General features: G+C 43.7%; 1 protein-coding gene across 1 annotated transcript in view; it reads left to right on the top strand.

The window, feature by feature from the left end:
• Positions 1–2,215, top strand: part of LOC131249101 (deSI-like protein At4g17486) — a 29,562-nt gene extending 27,347 nt beyond the window's left edge. Inside the window, exon 4 of the mRNA XM_058249666.1 lies at positions 1,716–2,215. Within this exon, the coding sequence (XP_058105649.1) occupies positions 1,716–2,009 (294 nt within the window). The 3' untranslated portion in view covers positions 2,010–2,215. The remainder of the gene's footprint in view (positions 1–1,715) is intronic.
• Positions 2,216–14,398: the final 12,183 nt, after the last annotated feature.

Genomic DNA, 14,398 nt, shown 5'->3' with positions numbered 1-14,398 from the left:
TGAGCCCAACGGCACCAGTCAGTTCTTAGACGTAAATAGGTTGCTCTGTTCAAGGGCATAAATGAAAACTAACAATAATTTCTGAACTAAATATCATATGAAATTCTTGATAGTTTGTGGTATGAATTTGCTTTCTAGTTTTCTTTCATGAGTGTGCAGTATCTAGTTGGCAGTTGTGGCAGCCCTGGCTCTTCCTGAACTATGGGGTACATGGCTTGTGTTCATGTACGCCAAAAAAATGAGCATTGGAAAGATTAGCGTTCACATCAGCTAAGGGCCTGTTTGGATGTTACCCCAAAATGAGGATAGGCCCACTTCTGCTCAAATGAGGATGCGATCATAACCATTCTCATTTTGGAGCCATTTCTTGTGGATGGGAGCTTTTAATGCATCCTGACATCCTCATTTTGTGGAATGAGACAAATGGTCCTTCTCCCACAATATACGGATTTACAGTGTGTGGCTATTGCCATATCTTTTTTGGGGATGATCTAAACAGGGCCTTGGCTTTGTCGAACTTGAAACTTTTGCAAGTGACAGGTGATGTCAAATGTTTCACACCTAGGTGCTTTTTGTACATGGTGAACCATATTAGTGCTTCTACAACTGTTGGGTTTTAAGAGATACTCTTCAAAGAGTTCAATTGAAATTACTGTTTCTGTTGGGATATTTCGCAGTTGGATCCTTTAATTTGTGTTTCCACCATAATGAACCCATGAAAGCATATCATTATATGGGAAAACCTATTATTTCTGACACCTTAAAATCACCAGTGTAAAAAATTAAGAACTACAACCCATTATTTCTGACACCTCAAGGTCACTGGTGTAAAAAAAATTAAAAACTAGGTTGTGAATATCACAAGAAAACAAGGGAGGACAACAATAGCAACGTCTTAAGAGAATTGAATATGTTAAGAGTGTTTATGGCAAAATACTGGAAGACGAGCATGAGCGTGATTCATAGCAATGCCTTGAGAGAATTGAATATGTTAGAATGTTTATGGCAAAATACTGGAAGATGAGCATGAGCGTGATTCAAAATTCTGTGATCTCATTCCATGATTGAAATTGAACACAAAGATGCATGATGAAATATTCATTGAAAATATTGGAGACTAGCTTTCTTATATATTCTTCTTTCTTTTAGGCCAGGATGGGATCTGTAAACCCGAAGTTGCCAGAACACAGAAATATGAGATGCAAATTTCAAGAGAGGTGGCACTGAGTTTGTCTACATCCAAGTTGGTTGGATGGGATTATGATCCAGTGCTTCATAATAGAAATACATGCATAATACTGAGGGGAAATTTGTGCAATTAGAAATTTGGGTCCGTTTGGTTGCGCCGTTGATTTGAATAGTTAAAGTGAAATGGACTCTTCAGATTGCAGTTACTGTTCTTCGTAATCATAATGAGCAGGTAGCCTTATCAGTCCACATTGAAAGCAATGTAATTGCGAATTGGAGCATAGCCCCTCAATATGACTACACTAAGGGATGTGGTTGCAATTTTGTCATTTCCACTTTCTACTCAACTAATAATTGCAATTCAGTTCGATTGTGCAGCCAAACACAGCCTTGCACAATGTCTGGGATTTTCTGTATAAGTTCAGCAGCTTGGGAACCAAGTCATTTTCTTTCCTGCAACCACCAGTTTCCCTGGGTTTCTGCACCCAGCTTTTTAATTGCTGCAGTTTCACCTTTTGTGTTTGCAGTTTAGACAAGCTAAGACAGAAATCGTAACTGCCAGCAAGGTAGCGTATCGATTTATCTTGGGAGTGACCTCCAACTCTGCCAATCCGGAGTCTCCAAGCAATTCCAACAGAGGCGGCTCGCCCAGATACCAAGGCGCGTGGTTCAAAAACTTCATTTCCGTTGGTGCCAAACCATCGAGCAGTTCAGACCATCCTGACCAGCCCGAGGAGACTCTTCAACAACAACAGCAACAACAACAACAACGACAACAATCTACAGAACAACATCCCAATGGTTCACAACATGTTCTTTGAGGACCGAAGAGCTGCGGCAGCCTTCTCGCCACACTGTGTACTAGTCATGAAAACTCTGCATTGCCATCAACATGCTATTCATTCGGTGCACTGTAAAATTTCAGTTCTGCATAACATCTTTCCATACAAACTAAAATGTGCAAATAGTTACATGGAAATGATTGTTATCATATTACATTTCATCTGAATCGAGAGTGTCTTGTGTCTATCGTCTCCCTTGAATATGGTTTCCTATTGGAACGTGGCTTCTGCGACGCGGCTCTAGAAAGCATGGAGACGATGGAGTGGAATGCATTGGCTGCTATTCTGGACTTAATCTGCCCTCTCTTTGGCGGAGGTCTTCTGCTTCCTAGAATTCCTTCACGGAAGGCAGCTGCGGTGGGGACGGGGATGGTGCCGACCTTGTTGTTGCTCATTATGCTGATGAAATGCAGGTGAAGCCCTTGATCAGTGTTGTGAAATGATGAGTGCTTAGACATGGCTTTGGTTTTCAGTTCGGGGTTTATTTATAGCAAGCTCGTAAAAAGCAGAAGCCGATTATTATAATCCGAGGGCTGATTTGGAGAGGGAAAGGAAATCGGATGGGGTTATGCAAGTGGGGAGACATGCCAGCAAAGCTGTCTGACTGTGAGAAAGATTCCGTCGACTGAAACGAGTTGTGGGAGGCTGAGTCCAGGACAGTTCCATGGCTCTGGTTTAGTTAAAGAGACACGAGACTTGATTCCTGCTGCTTGTTGCTGGCCTGTTTTGTTTGTCTGTGTGGCCGTGGGTTTATTCATGGGGGGGTCGGTCTTGGATGCTGTGGGGTTCTTGGTTCTTGTGGTTACTGGTCTTGTGGATGAGGTAATGCGTGACGCTGCAATGGTTTTGGGTTGGGGGCCCAAATTGTACAGCTGGATCCCAGGTGGGTGGCTCGTGCGTGTGGTTTGGGTACTACCTCCACCAGGACTTAGCTAAGACGGACATTCCTGTCAGGGGCTGTGGGGCCCATCATGATGTCTTTTATCCAAGCTGCATGATCCTAAAAAGGAGGCTGATATCGAAGGCTTGAGTGGGCCACACCACATGAAGCAGTGGTGATAATGACCGCACTGTTGAAACCTTCCTAGGGCCCATGTTGATGTTTATTTGCGATCCAACGTGTTCATATGATCGCATAGAACTAGACGAAGTGAAAATATAAACATTAGCTTGATCCAAAACTTGTGGCCCCCAGGAGTTTTCAGTGGTTGGCATTCATTCCCCACTATCTCCTGTGGTGTGGTCCACTTGAGTATTTGATCTGTCTCGTTTTTGGGCACATCACCTACAATGATTTGTAAAAATGAACGAACGGCCTGGATAAAACACATGCATTTATGGTGGGCCCCACAGAGCCCCATGTAGGACCGTCTGTATATAGCTTCGTCCTGGTGGGGGTCGTACCCAATCCCCGCTCGTGCGCCAGTCGCGGAATTTTATTGATGATGATTTCCTCCGGGGGACATTTTCTACGACAGCTTGGATGGGGACATTGCTCTATGGGTCCCATCCTGATGTATGTGTTTTATCCATGCCGTCCATCTATTTTTCCAGATCATTTTAGAGCATGATCTTAAAAATGAGACAGATGACCACATGACAAGAAAACGGTTGTGATTGAACGTCCTGTCATTAAAAAAAACCTCGGGCCTACTACACCCTGATCCATAGCTCAAGTGGTAGACTGAGTGAACGATGCCTCGTTTCAACACTTGAAGTCTTGGATCGATTCTTAGTGGGGGTGGCTAACAGTGAAAGTGTGAACCGACAATGGGTGTACTAGAAGGGCTTGAACAGAAAACACAAATATCAGCTTCATCCCAAAACTTTCCAATCACAGCTGTCTCCTGTGGTGTGGTCCACATTAGATTTGAATCTGCCTTATTTATTGGGCTCATACAAATGGATGGACCGCGTTGGATAAAACACATACCTTAGCTCACTCAAATGACAGATGGAATAGATTTCACAAACACAACACAAGTCGTAGAAAAAATTTCACAAGTAGAAATATATCTGGACCCCACAAGGCGATGGGGCCAAACCTGTGTACGGGGTGTGGTTCAAGGAATCGAGAGGTGGGTTTCCCTGGTATTGAGTTTTGACAGGCAGGCAGATATGTTAGTTTTAAGTAACGATTTGGCTGGCTCTTGGAGACATTCGGTGGTATTTCTCCCTTATTTTTATTCAATAGGGTAGGCAATAATGGACACCTATGCCATATCCGTAGCTCCTAGGGAAGGTGGGATTATAAATATAAATGTCTTGGTATTTGAGTCAACCATTCTTGGCAGCTGGCTAATTGACGGTTGCTAAGCCTGCACGTGTGGACCAACACACCTCCATCTTCTATCCTTGAAGTCAGGCCTTTCCACTTGACCCCGTCAAGCCTCATGTTTGTAAAATATCAACCCCGGTCCCCGTCCATACGTTTTCAAGCTCTCTAAGAAATCAACTGCGCCACACCCATAGGAAAAGTGGGAATTGAATGCCCATCACCATTTAGATATTTGTGTGCTACGTAAGTTTTGCATTAACATAATATTTTTGTGTTTCAGTTCATCTCAGTGGGAATGTCCTTATGTACGGTTTGGATGTCGCACAAACATTAAGTGGACTCCAAGAATATTTCATTGGTAGGCATTTCCCTCCCCCACCTTTTCCTGTCGTGTGGCCCACTTGAGTTTTTGATCTACCTTATTTTTGGAATCGTATCCAAACATGAGCTAGAAAAATGGATGGACGGGTTGGATTTCTCACAAAATCATGGTGACACCACCTAGCTTCCGACCGGCGTTCGGCGGTTGCAGCATTTCGCGTCCGTTTCACTCCCATGGTGCACAAGCCGGAAGAACGGCTTCTGTGGATCACTGATTGTGGGCCCCATCGTGATGTATATATCTTATATCTATGCCGTCCATCCGGTTTTTCTAGATCCTATAGATGGGGCGGATCTAAATCTCACATGAACCACACAACAAAAAACAGTCGTGATTGAATACCCACCATTAAAAACTTCTTAAGGCCCACTGTAATGTATATCAGTCATCCAAATTGTTCCTAAGTTTGACCTGGATGAAGGGAAAACACAAATATCGGCTTAATCGAAAACTTTTGCTGCTCCCGATAAGTTTTCAATGGTAAGCGTTCAATCATCACCTTTTCCTGTGGTGTGGTCTACCTGAGACTTAGATCTTTCTCACCTTTTTTTTTTTCGATACATTAAAATGATCTTGAAAAACGGATGGACGGCGTGGATATTATAAATCTGCATCATGGTAGCCCCACAGTCAGGGATACACCGAAGCCGCGTATGGTGAACCACGGAGCTCGGTGGTTCAGGGACTGTATGGCCCACCTTGATTTATGTGTTTTATATCCACGCCGTCCATCCATTCTTCCAGATCATTTAAAGAAATTATAGGAAAAACGAAGCATATCCAGATCTCATATGGACTACACCACATGAAACAAATGATTGAACGTCTACCATTGAAAAATTCTAATGTCCCACCGTAATGTTTATTTGCCATCCAACCTGTTGGTAAGGTCACACGTACGAAATTGAATACACAAATATCAGTTTGATCCAAAACTTTTGTGGGCCCCAGGAAGTTTTCAATGGTAGGAGTTTAATAACCACCGTTTCCTGCAGTGTGTTCCACTTGAGATTTGGATCTGCTTCATTTTTTGGGCCAACAGATGAACGACATCCCATACTGTGGGCCCCACAGTCCCGGAACCACCCAGCTTGGTGGTTCCCCAGATCCACCGAAGCCGTGTCCCTCACCGTGATCTGTAGATGGCCAGAATGGACTTTTGGACCGTATGATTGATGTGAATTTCTGCATTACGGTCCATCCCTTGTGCACCGAATGAATGGTCACGATGCATAAGATGGTCCTCATCTACCATTGGCTTATGTCCCATTCACTACAGGGCCCACAAATTGGACGGTTAGATCGGCCTTGTCTTATATATACATGACCAAAAGAATACAAACGGGCACCAGGTGACGCCCAACAAAATCACAAAAGAATAGCATGTCTAAAAAGAATAGAGCTAGCCGCTGCTCCGCGATCCAACGACCCATCTACTGATCCGACGGGGTCCCGCTCATCAACCTGGAAATAAGGGAACTCGTCCTCCTCCTCGAGACTCGCATTACCAGGCTCTACGAAATCTGTATCACTGCATCTATGAAGCGGGTTTGGTTGGTGTTTTAAAACACCATCCCAGTGGGAGTGAGTGATCAACTCGATGGGTGCTATTAATGTTAAGTTACATCAAGCAGCAGTTAGAATATGAATTTAATGAAAAACAATCATTCACAAATACCTAACTAATCTTATTAATGTACATGGATGGTGGATGATATGATGTATGCCCTCACCACAACTCTCCTAGGCGACTCCGTCTAACGATCGCATATGTCAACACTCCCTCAGAGCGACCTCGATTGTCGAGTCCCCAACCTAGCTAATGCCGTGCAATGATGATGTTAACCGAGTTCTTAGTTAAGTCCATTCATCCAGGAGATTGGGAATCCGATACACCCCACATATCAAATGCCCCGAACTAGTTGCGAGGCCAAAGCCCCCAATGTGTGAAGCGACCCCGCGATCCTTGACCTCGTCGGGTTTTCCCCATCCCCGACTTCAAGTACATGTGGGGCGTTGAATGTGGGATCGCTCGCGGTCACTACGGGGAGGCGCGTCACCCCAGCATAGGCCGACAGCTCGGACACAGTGTCCCATTCCACCATGCCCGGCTCACGAGACTGTGGATCAATATTCCATCCGGTATCGATGGGCTACAACGGTGGTAGGGTGTTCCAGTTTCCATACATATGTGAGCAAACAAGGTTAACAAACTAGGTGGGTCAGCCAGTGGACTAAACCGCACGAGCCCAGGCAAGTATGTGGCGGAACGACATCGGGTACAAGCGACCCATGTAGCCTAACTACTGCCGCCCACACGTACTCGTCCAAACCCATGGGTTTAGCCTCAAGGTGGTCCTACCAACGGAACCACCTTCGCTCTCCTCATGTTCCTGACCAACCCAAGGGTAGGAATAGTGATTCATAGCATGCCAACTACCAATGTAACATCAAACATATTCAACACCATATTCTCATGTTGCCCAACATACAATTCAAATTTCTCTAGCAAGCAAACTATTAATATCATGAATAAGGTGTATGTGTGTGGTGTGGGTTGGTGAGGAAGTTAAGCACTTCCTACACCTCAAGGGATCAAATACATAAGAGCAAAAGAATCATACACAAGATGAAGCAACACATATGAGAAGAAGAAATCAACCAAACATGAGCATGTAATCATCCATACACTAGATCATGAGAGAAGCAAGATTAACATCAAAGAGAAATAAACATGCAATTCATATAATTCCAACAATATGTCATCCCTAGGTTCCTCTAGATTCTTCCATACAACATACCAAGCAAACAAAATCATTAAACTCCAACTATAATTGGTGCTAGGCCACCCAAGGATAATAGTCTGCACCTATAGATCGTTGAGATATTGGAAAACGACCTAGAAGCGCTGAACTCGATGTTGATTGGCTGGAATCTTAAGACAATGCACTGGCATGTTAGGATTACATGCATTTCCTAGCTCAAACCCAAAGATTACCAAAAATGATGGGTGCTTACCTCCCCATTCGGATAGAAGTGGCTTGTAGTTGTGGATATGGGAAAGGAAAGGTATTTCTCTAAGGCCCCAAGCTTCCTTGGGCCTTACCTCCTACCACACACTCCTTTCCTTTCTTCTTCCTCTCTCTTTCTCCTCTTTTCTCCTCTTTCTCTTCTCCTTTTTCTCTCTTCTCTCTTTCCTTCTCTAGGGCAAAATCGTATGGGGAGAGAGAGAGCCCAAATGAGGCCCTTTTATAATGCCAGATTTGGTGGAAATGGCCCCAAGTGTTGGGTTTTTACTATACTAAACCTATGGGAGGGTTTTTCAAGATCTAGAGCCCACTATAGGGTATAGGAGTCGATACCCATCGTTGGATAGGTAGCCCTAGTGATGATCTACGCACAGACACAATCGGCCCGCTATTTGGATGCGTCAATCGACGGATATGATTAGAAGTTTGTTCAACGGTCACCGATGATCGATCAGGGTCACGGCTATACGGATATGAGCAAGAAAATATCATTAATCCACATGCGAAGTTTGGTCGCAAACAGACGGTCCGAAATCCTCAACTTTGCATAAGAGTGGACGACTCAATTCACTTAAGTTCCAACTCCTTTCTTTAGGGTATTTGCGCTTCTCATGCACTCATCTTTTGGCTCAAGTTAAGCGGTTCTGGATGGTACCCAGGTCCGATCCCCGCGATGGACGTCAAGCCTAGTGAGACGGGCATTATTTTATAGTTTTGAAACTAGTGGCCCACCAACGAGCGGTGTAGATCTCGTTTGGAAAATTGGGGCATTTTTGGTGGCCCTCTGGGCATGAAACTTATAGGATAGGTGCTCCATGGCCAATTGAAGGGCCATGCAAAATTTGGGGACGATCGAATATGGGGTTTGGTCGCACGGTTCCGATTTGCAATCAACGGTTACCGTGCCACGATTGGGGCCCAAACTTTGTGGGCGGGCCCAGGCAATCACATTAGACCTCTACCGTAAATTTGGAAGGAATCCGACAGCTGATACGCCTGGAATCCCCGCTCCATTGACAAGTGTCAGATTTCCATAATGGCCTTGGGTGAGTTGCATTTGGCAAGTGCCGCGAGAATGGTTTGGATAATTCAGTTCTGGGTGTCCACTGGGTTCGTGGCCCGCGATGTACCACAAGCCCAGTGAGATCTATGATTTTCTAAATTTTTATAATTTTTTGACCTTCCCATGTCGCGGTATAGCCCGCACGGGCTGCTGCCAAGTGTAAATGGTCATTTGGCTTGACGGCCCGCACTTGGCCCAATCACAACCTGACTGGTCTACTCTAATGGGCTAATCCTAACTTAATTTAGTTGTGGCACCAACCCATGAGCAGTTTAAAGGAACGGTCTTGAGGCAAATCCTACGTGGACGCCTCAGTACACTGTTCTAGTTGGACGGGACGTTACATGATTAATCAGACTTGTGCGGTTCTTCACTGGTATCACGCGTGTATGAACTAACATTGTCTGCTAATGGTCATTACGTGAAATTATAAGTTAATTAATTAAAAAAAAAAAAAATTCAAGGATCTGTAGATGGCCAGAATGGACTTTTGGACCGTATGATTGATGTGAATTTCTGCATTACGGTCCATCCCTTGTGCACCGAATGAATGGTCACGATGCATAAGATGGTCCTCATCTACCATTGGCTTATGTCCCATTCACTGCAGGGCCCACAAATTGGACGGTTAGATCGGCCTTGTCTATCAGAAGAGTCTTCCACCACCCAATGTTTGCCACGTGGCACAATGCATACTCGCAAGAACCACCACGAATGGGGCTTACCTTCTGGTTAACAGACTTACAGAAGGTAAATATGAACTCTTTACCCAGTGCTGTTTCTGTCCGAGGTAGGGTCCTTGATAAACGGTCCAGATTGACTGACAGTAGGGAGATTTCATCGGTAGGAATTTCCCTACCCACTTTTTCCTTTAGTGAGGCCCACTTGAGTCTTGGATCCTTCTCATTTTTTGTCTCAACTCCTAAAATGATCTCATAAAATGGATGGACGGGGTAGATTTCTCACAAACATCACGGTGGGCCCACCTAGGTTTCCAGCGCAGGAACTTCCCGTCCGTAGGCAGAACAGCGGCGAGCTTGTCAAAGTGAGAAGTTGGCGTGGTATATCATACGTGTGTGCGCATGCATGCAGACACGTGTGGATGGTACGTGTGTTGAGGAGCCTGGCAGGGTGACTACTGTCAACATTGGCTGGCTGCATGATCAGATGCCTCCCTTTCTTTGGGAAAAGAGCAACTTGACGTCGTGAGCATGTGCTGCTGCATCAGAAAGACAGAAACGTAGTTTTATGTAAAGCATTGCTCAGCCCACATGCATCCATCCACGTACATCCACATGCAAACACACGTGTCAGATCTGATCTTTTCATCAGGTGGGCCACAATATAAGAAACAAGGGAGTGGATTAGGTGTTACTCGGCTAGTAACACCTTATAGTGGGTGTAACCCTTACCGTGGGGCCTGCCTGTATGATTTTTCGTATATCCACACCGTCCATCCTTTTTTAGAGCCCATTTTAGACGTGATACCAAAAAATTAAGCAGATAAAAATCTCATGTACCATACTACAGGAGATAGAAGTGATTGAACGGCCACCAGTAAAAACTTCCTAGGTTTCACCTTAACGTTTATTTTCCATCCAACCTTTTGATAAGATCAAACAGAACTGGATGGATGGAAAATACAAATATCTACTTTCTCCAAAACTTGTGGCCCACAAAAAGTTTTTAATGGTCATTCACAACTGTTTCCAGTGGTGTGGACCATCTGAGATTTAGATCTTTTTAATTTTTCGAATCATATAATAAAATGATCTGAAACAACTGATGGACGGCGTGGATATAAAATAAAATTCATAAAGGTGGGCCCCAAATGGTAACGCTGGTGTTAACTGAGTGACACCTAATAAGCGTACTCGCGTGTTCAATAGATTTAGTGTACACTTCATGTATGTGATAGCATGACATATAGGTGTAAGATCCAATCCATCCTTTTAAAATTTTTTTTTATACGAAAATCTGAAACAGACAGATTGGGATCCAATATTAAAAACAGATGGATGGGTTAGAAAACTTCAGCCAAGCTATTACAGAGCCATAAATTTATTTTACAAACTGGAGCCCAATTTATTAGTAAATCAAACTGATTCTTGGAACATGAAATACATATAGTGCATAAGTTTAGATGGATGGTTTGGATCTCGCACGAGTCGTTCCATGTTCGTACATGTCTAGCGTGTTCACTTAATTTTCTTGCACACGCGGTCCATTTTGGTTTGTGAATTGTGCGGAAGCGGATTTCGTCCTGCCCCCGCTGGACGGACTCAGTAAGGCAGGGACTCTGTGGGGCCCACAGTAATGTATGGATTTTATCCACACCGTCCATCCATTTTACCAGATCATCTTAGATTATCGGCACAAAAATGAGGCAGATCCAACTCTCAAGTGTACTACACCAAAGGAAGCAGTGGTGATAATAACACTTACCGTTGAAACCTTCCTAGGCCCCACGTCATGTTTATTTTCCATCCAAACTGTTCCTAAGGTTACATAGATGATAGATGAAGGGAAAACAAAAATATCAGCTGGATCAAAACTTCTACGGTTCTCAATAAGTTTTTAACGGTGATCGTTCAATCCCCACTGTGTGGCCCACTTGATCCTTAGATCTCCCTTATTGTTGGCCTCATAGCCTAAAATGATCCGAAAAAAAATTGGCCGACGGCGTGGATATAATACATACATTATGGTGGGCCCCATAACCCCTGTTTCCATATCATTTTAGGGCATGGCACAAAAAATGAAGCAGATCCAAATCTCAGGTGGACCACACTAAGGAAACAATGGTGATTGACCATTAAAAACTTCTTGTGGGTGACAAAAGTTCTGGATCAAGCTGATATTTGTTTTTCCCCTTCATCCAGGTCTCTGTGACCTTATCAATAGGTTGGATGGAAAATAAACATTTCAGTGGCCCTAGGAAAAATATATGGTGGCCGTTCAATCACCACTGTTTCCTATAGTGTGGTCCACCTTCTATTTATACCAACTTCATTTTTGGATTCAAACTTTAAAATGAGCTGGAAAAACGTATGAACGGCTTGGATATACTACATATACATCATGGTGGCCTCTCTGGCACAATTCTAGCACTGCATTCAATATAAACCGGACCCACATCAGCGAACGGCTCCGATCATCAGACCTGGCCCACACGTGCTCTGCACGCCCTAAAACCAGCCCTCCGTGACCCTGAAAGGGTACGGCCGACAATCTTCAAGTACGGATCTTTTGTCCCCTTATAACAATACGCTGCATGATTTTCAGATGCATGAACATAAAACAGCCCCACCCTGTCATGTCTCCTGAAGAGGGGAAAGGCCCATCTCCCTTCTCCACTTCCAATCTAATCCCTTCATTTCTTTAATTCAAATCACATCTACATCTCAATCACATGCATTTTCCTTGAAACTTCTTCCCACACATCTCAACAGTATAAATATACGGCCCACATTCATCCATCTTTCTATCACACTCAAAACACTCCTATTCTCTGTTTGTTTTTACAATGGTCGGCTCAGATGCTGATTCAAGCTACCAGTATCTCCTAACCAACGGTGGGAAGCGACACTGCAAGAAATGGAGCTTGATTGGATCAACGACCGTCCGAAGCATGATGGGCGTTCTCCCACGTCGATCATCTTCAGGTGGGACAGCAGATGGGAAGCGTGTATCATTTCGACGGCTGTATTCGCATTGATCTTTTGTGCAAGAATATCTTCATTTCTAGATGGGAGTGGGACATGTATAGATGTATCAGGACTGTTGATTTGGTGGGCCATCTTGCGAATTGGGCGTGTCCCAAAAATCATGGAATTTGCCTGGTGGGCCCCAAGTGGATAGTTCTACTAGTCCAATGTTCTACATTCAATGGACATTTCACAACAATGAAATTATTATCAAAACTGTCAAAATGGTTGCATGATTTGCTACCATGTCCCATCACATGGTGGCCCACCATATCAATTTTCATGATCGTCTTCCGTGTTTCGCCACACGTGCATGTTGTAGAACTCGTGTTGCTTGCTTCACAACAGCATTTCTGTTGAAAAGAAAAAAAGTCCGGGAAAATCCAAAGGTATTTCCACAAGAGGAAGATATGTGTAGTAATAATAGCTTTCTAAAATTGAAGTTAGAATGATGACAAAATGTATGAATGGCCCACTTTATATATGTAATAAGAACAATGTTTTAGTTTGAATTGCTTAGGACTATTTGAAGATGAGTTACTGACATCCAAACTCCCAAAGGGTGGGGCCCACTCCAATTTCCACAAAATTCATGGTCTTGTAGAGTGATCAGGTGGGCCACACATGGTGGATGGGGGGTGGTACGGAAGCTGCAAAACCCAAGAAACCCTCACATGGGGCTGATCATATAAAATAGAAAGAGAAAAGCTTTGATACTCTGGCAGTGTGATGGATGATACACACAGGCACCTAGAAATTACTTTAAAATTACTCACGTGGCAAATGATTCAAATTTAACTGTCCAAATTACAGATCCTAGTCTAGATGTATCATGAAATTTTTTTATGAGGATTTGGTCATTTGGATTGGTGGACATTGATTGGACGGTAAAAATGAGAAGAATCCGACGGCCATGTTTCAACAAACAATGTCCTATGGATCAGAGGTTAGAATTGTTAAAGAAATCTGATTTTGGGGCTGTGAGTTAAACGACAGTGGACCCACAAATTTGTAGGTTGAATCTAGGTTAATGTATGCTATGTATATATATAATTTCTGGGTGCCTACGTACCAAGCATCATACACCGCCAGAGTATTGGGCGGATTCCTTGAAAGCCACTAGGTGGGGCCCACCGTGATGTTTATGAAAAATCTACCCGGTCTGTCCATTTTTCCAGATCATGTTAGAACATGGCCCCAAACTGACGTAAATCCAGAACTAAGTGAGCTGCACCACATGAAAAAAATGGGTAGGTAAATGCCTACCGTTGAAATCTCCATGGGGTCCACTGTGATGTTTATATGCCATCCATACCGTTCATAAGGTCATTCCTACTGGGATGAACTGAAAACAAAAAAATGAGCTTGATCCAAAACTTATGTGGACCCACAAATGTTTCAATGGTGGAAGTTCAGTCCTCTATCATGCGGCCCACTTGAATTTTGGATTTGCATCATTTTTGGGACCATGTCGTAAACTGATCCGACAAAACAGATGAACGGGATGGATTTCTCACAAACAAAACAGATCAACAGGATGGTTTTCTTACAAGCATCAACAGTGGGCCCCACGTGCTTCACAGAAAGGTAGGGTGAAGGCTTTGGTAGGAAATCGAGTCCCTGGAAAAAAGAAATTGTGAACATATACATGGGCTCAAGAGTTATAACGTTTGTTATTAGTGTAATATAAGCTTTCTATTCACTATTGTATTCTCTTGCATCCCCACCAATGTGTGTGTGTGTGTGTATGGAAAAGGTTCTATCCGATCAAGCTCATGGGAACTCCCCATGAGGTCGAGCTGTGTGGGACCCACCATGATGTATGTCGAACATCAACACCGTGCATTTGATGGGTCCCCTTTAAATTATGGGATATGCCAAAAATCAACCGGAACTCCAGTGGGCCATA

This window comes from Magnolia sinica, chromosome 6, assembly GCF_029962835.1.
Source record: "Magnolia sinica isolate HGM2019 chromosome 6, MsV1, whole genome shotgun sequence".
Classification (NCBI taxonomy): Eukaryota; Viridiplantae; Streptophyta; class Magnoliopsida; order Magnoliales; family Magnoliaceae; genus Magnolia; species Magnolia sinica.
Note: the sequence above shows the minus strand (reverse complement) of the source record. Positions and strands in the feature narration are given on the sequence as shown.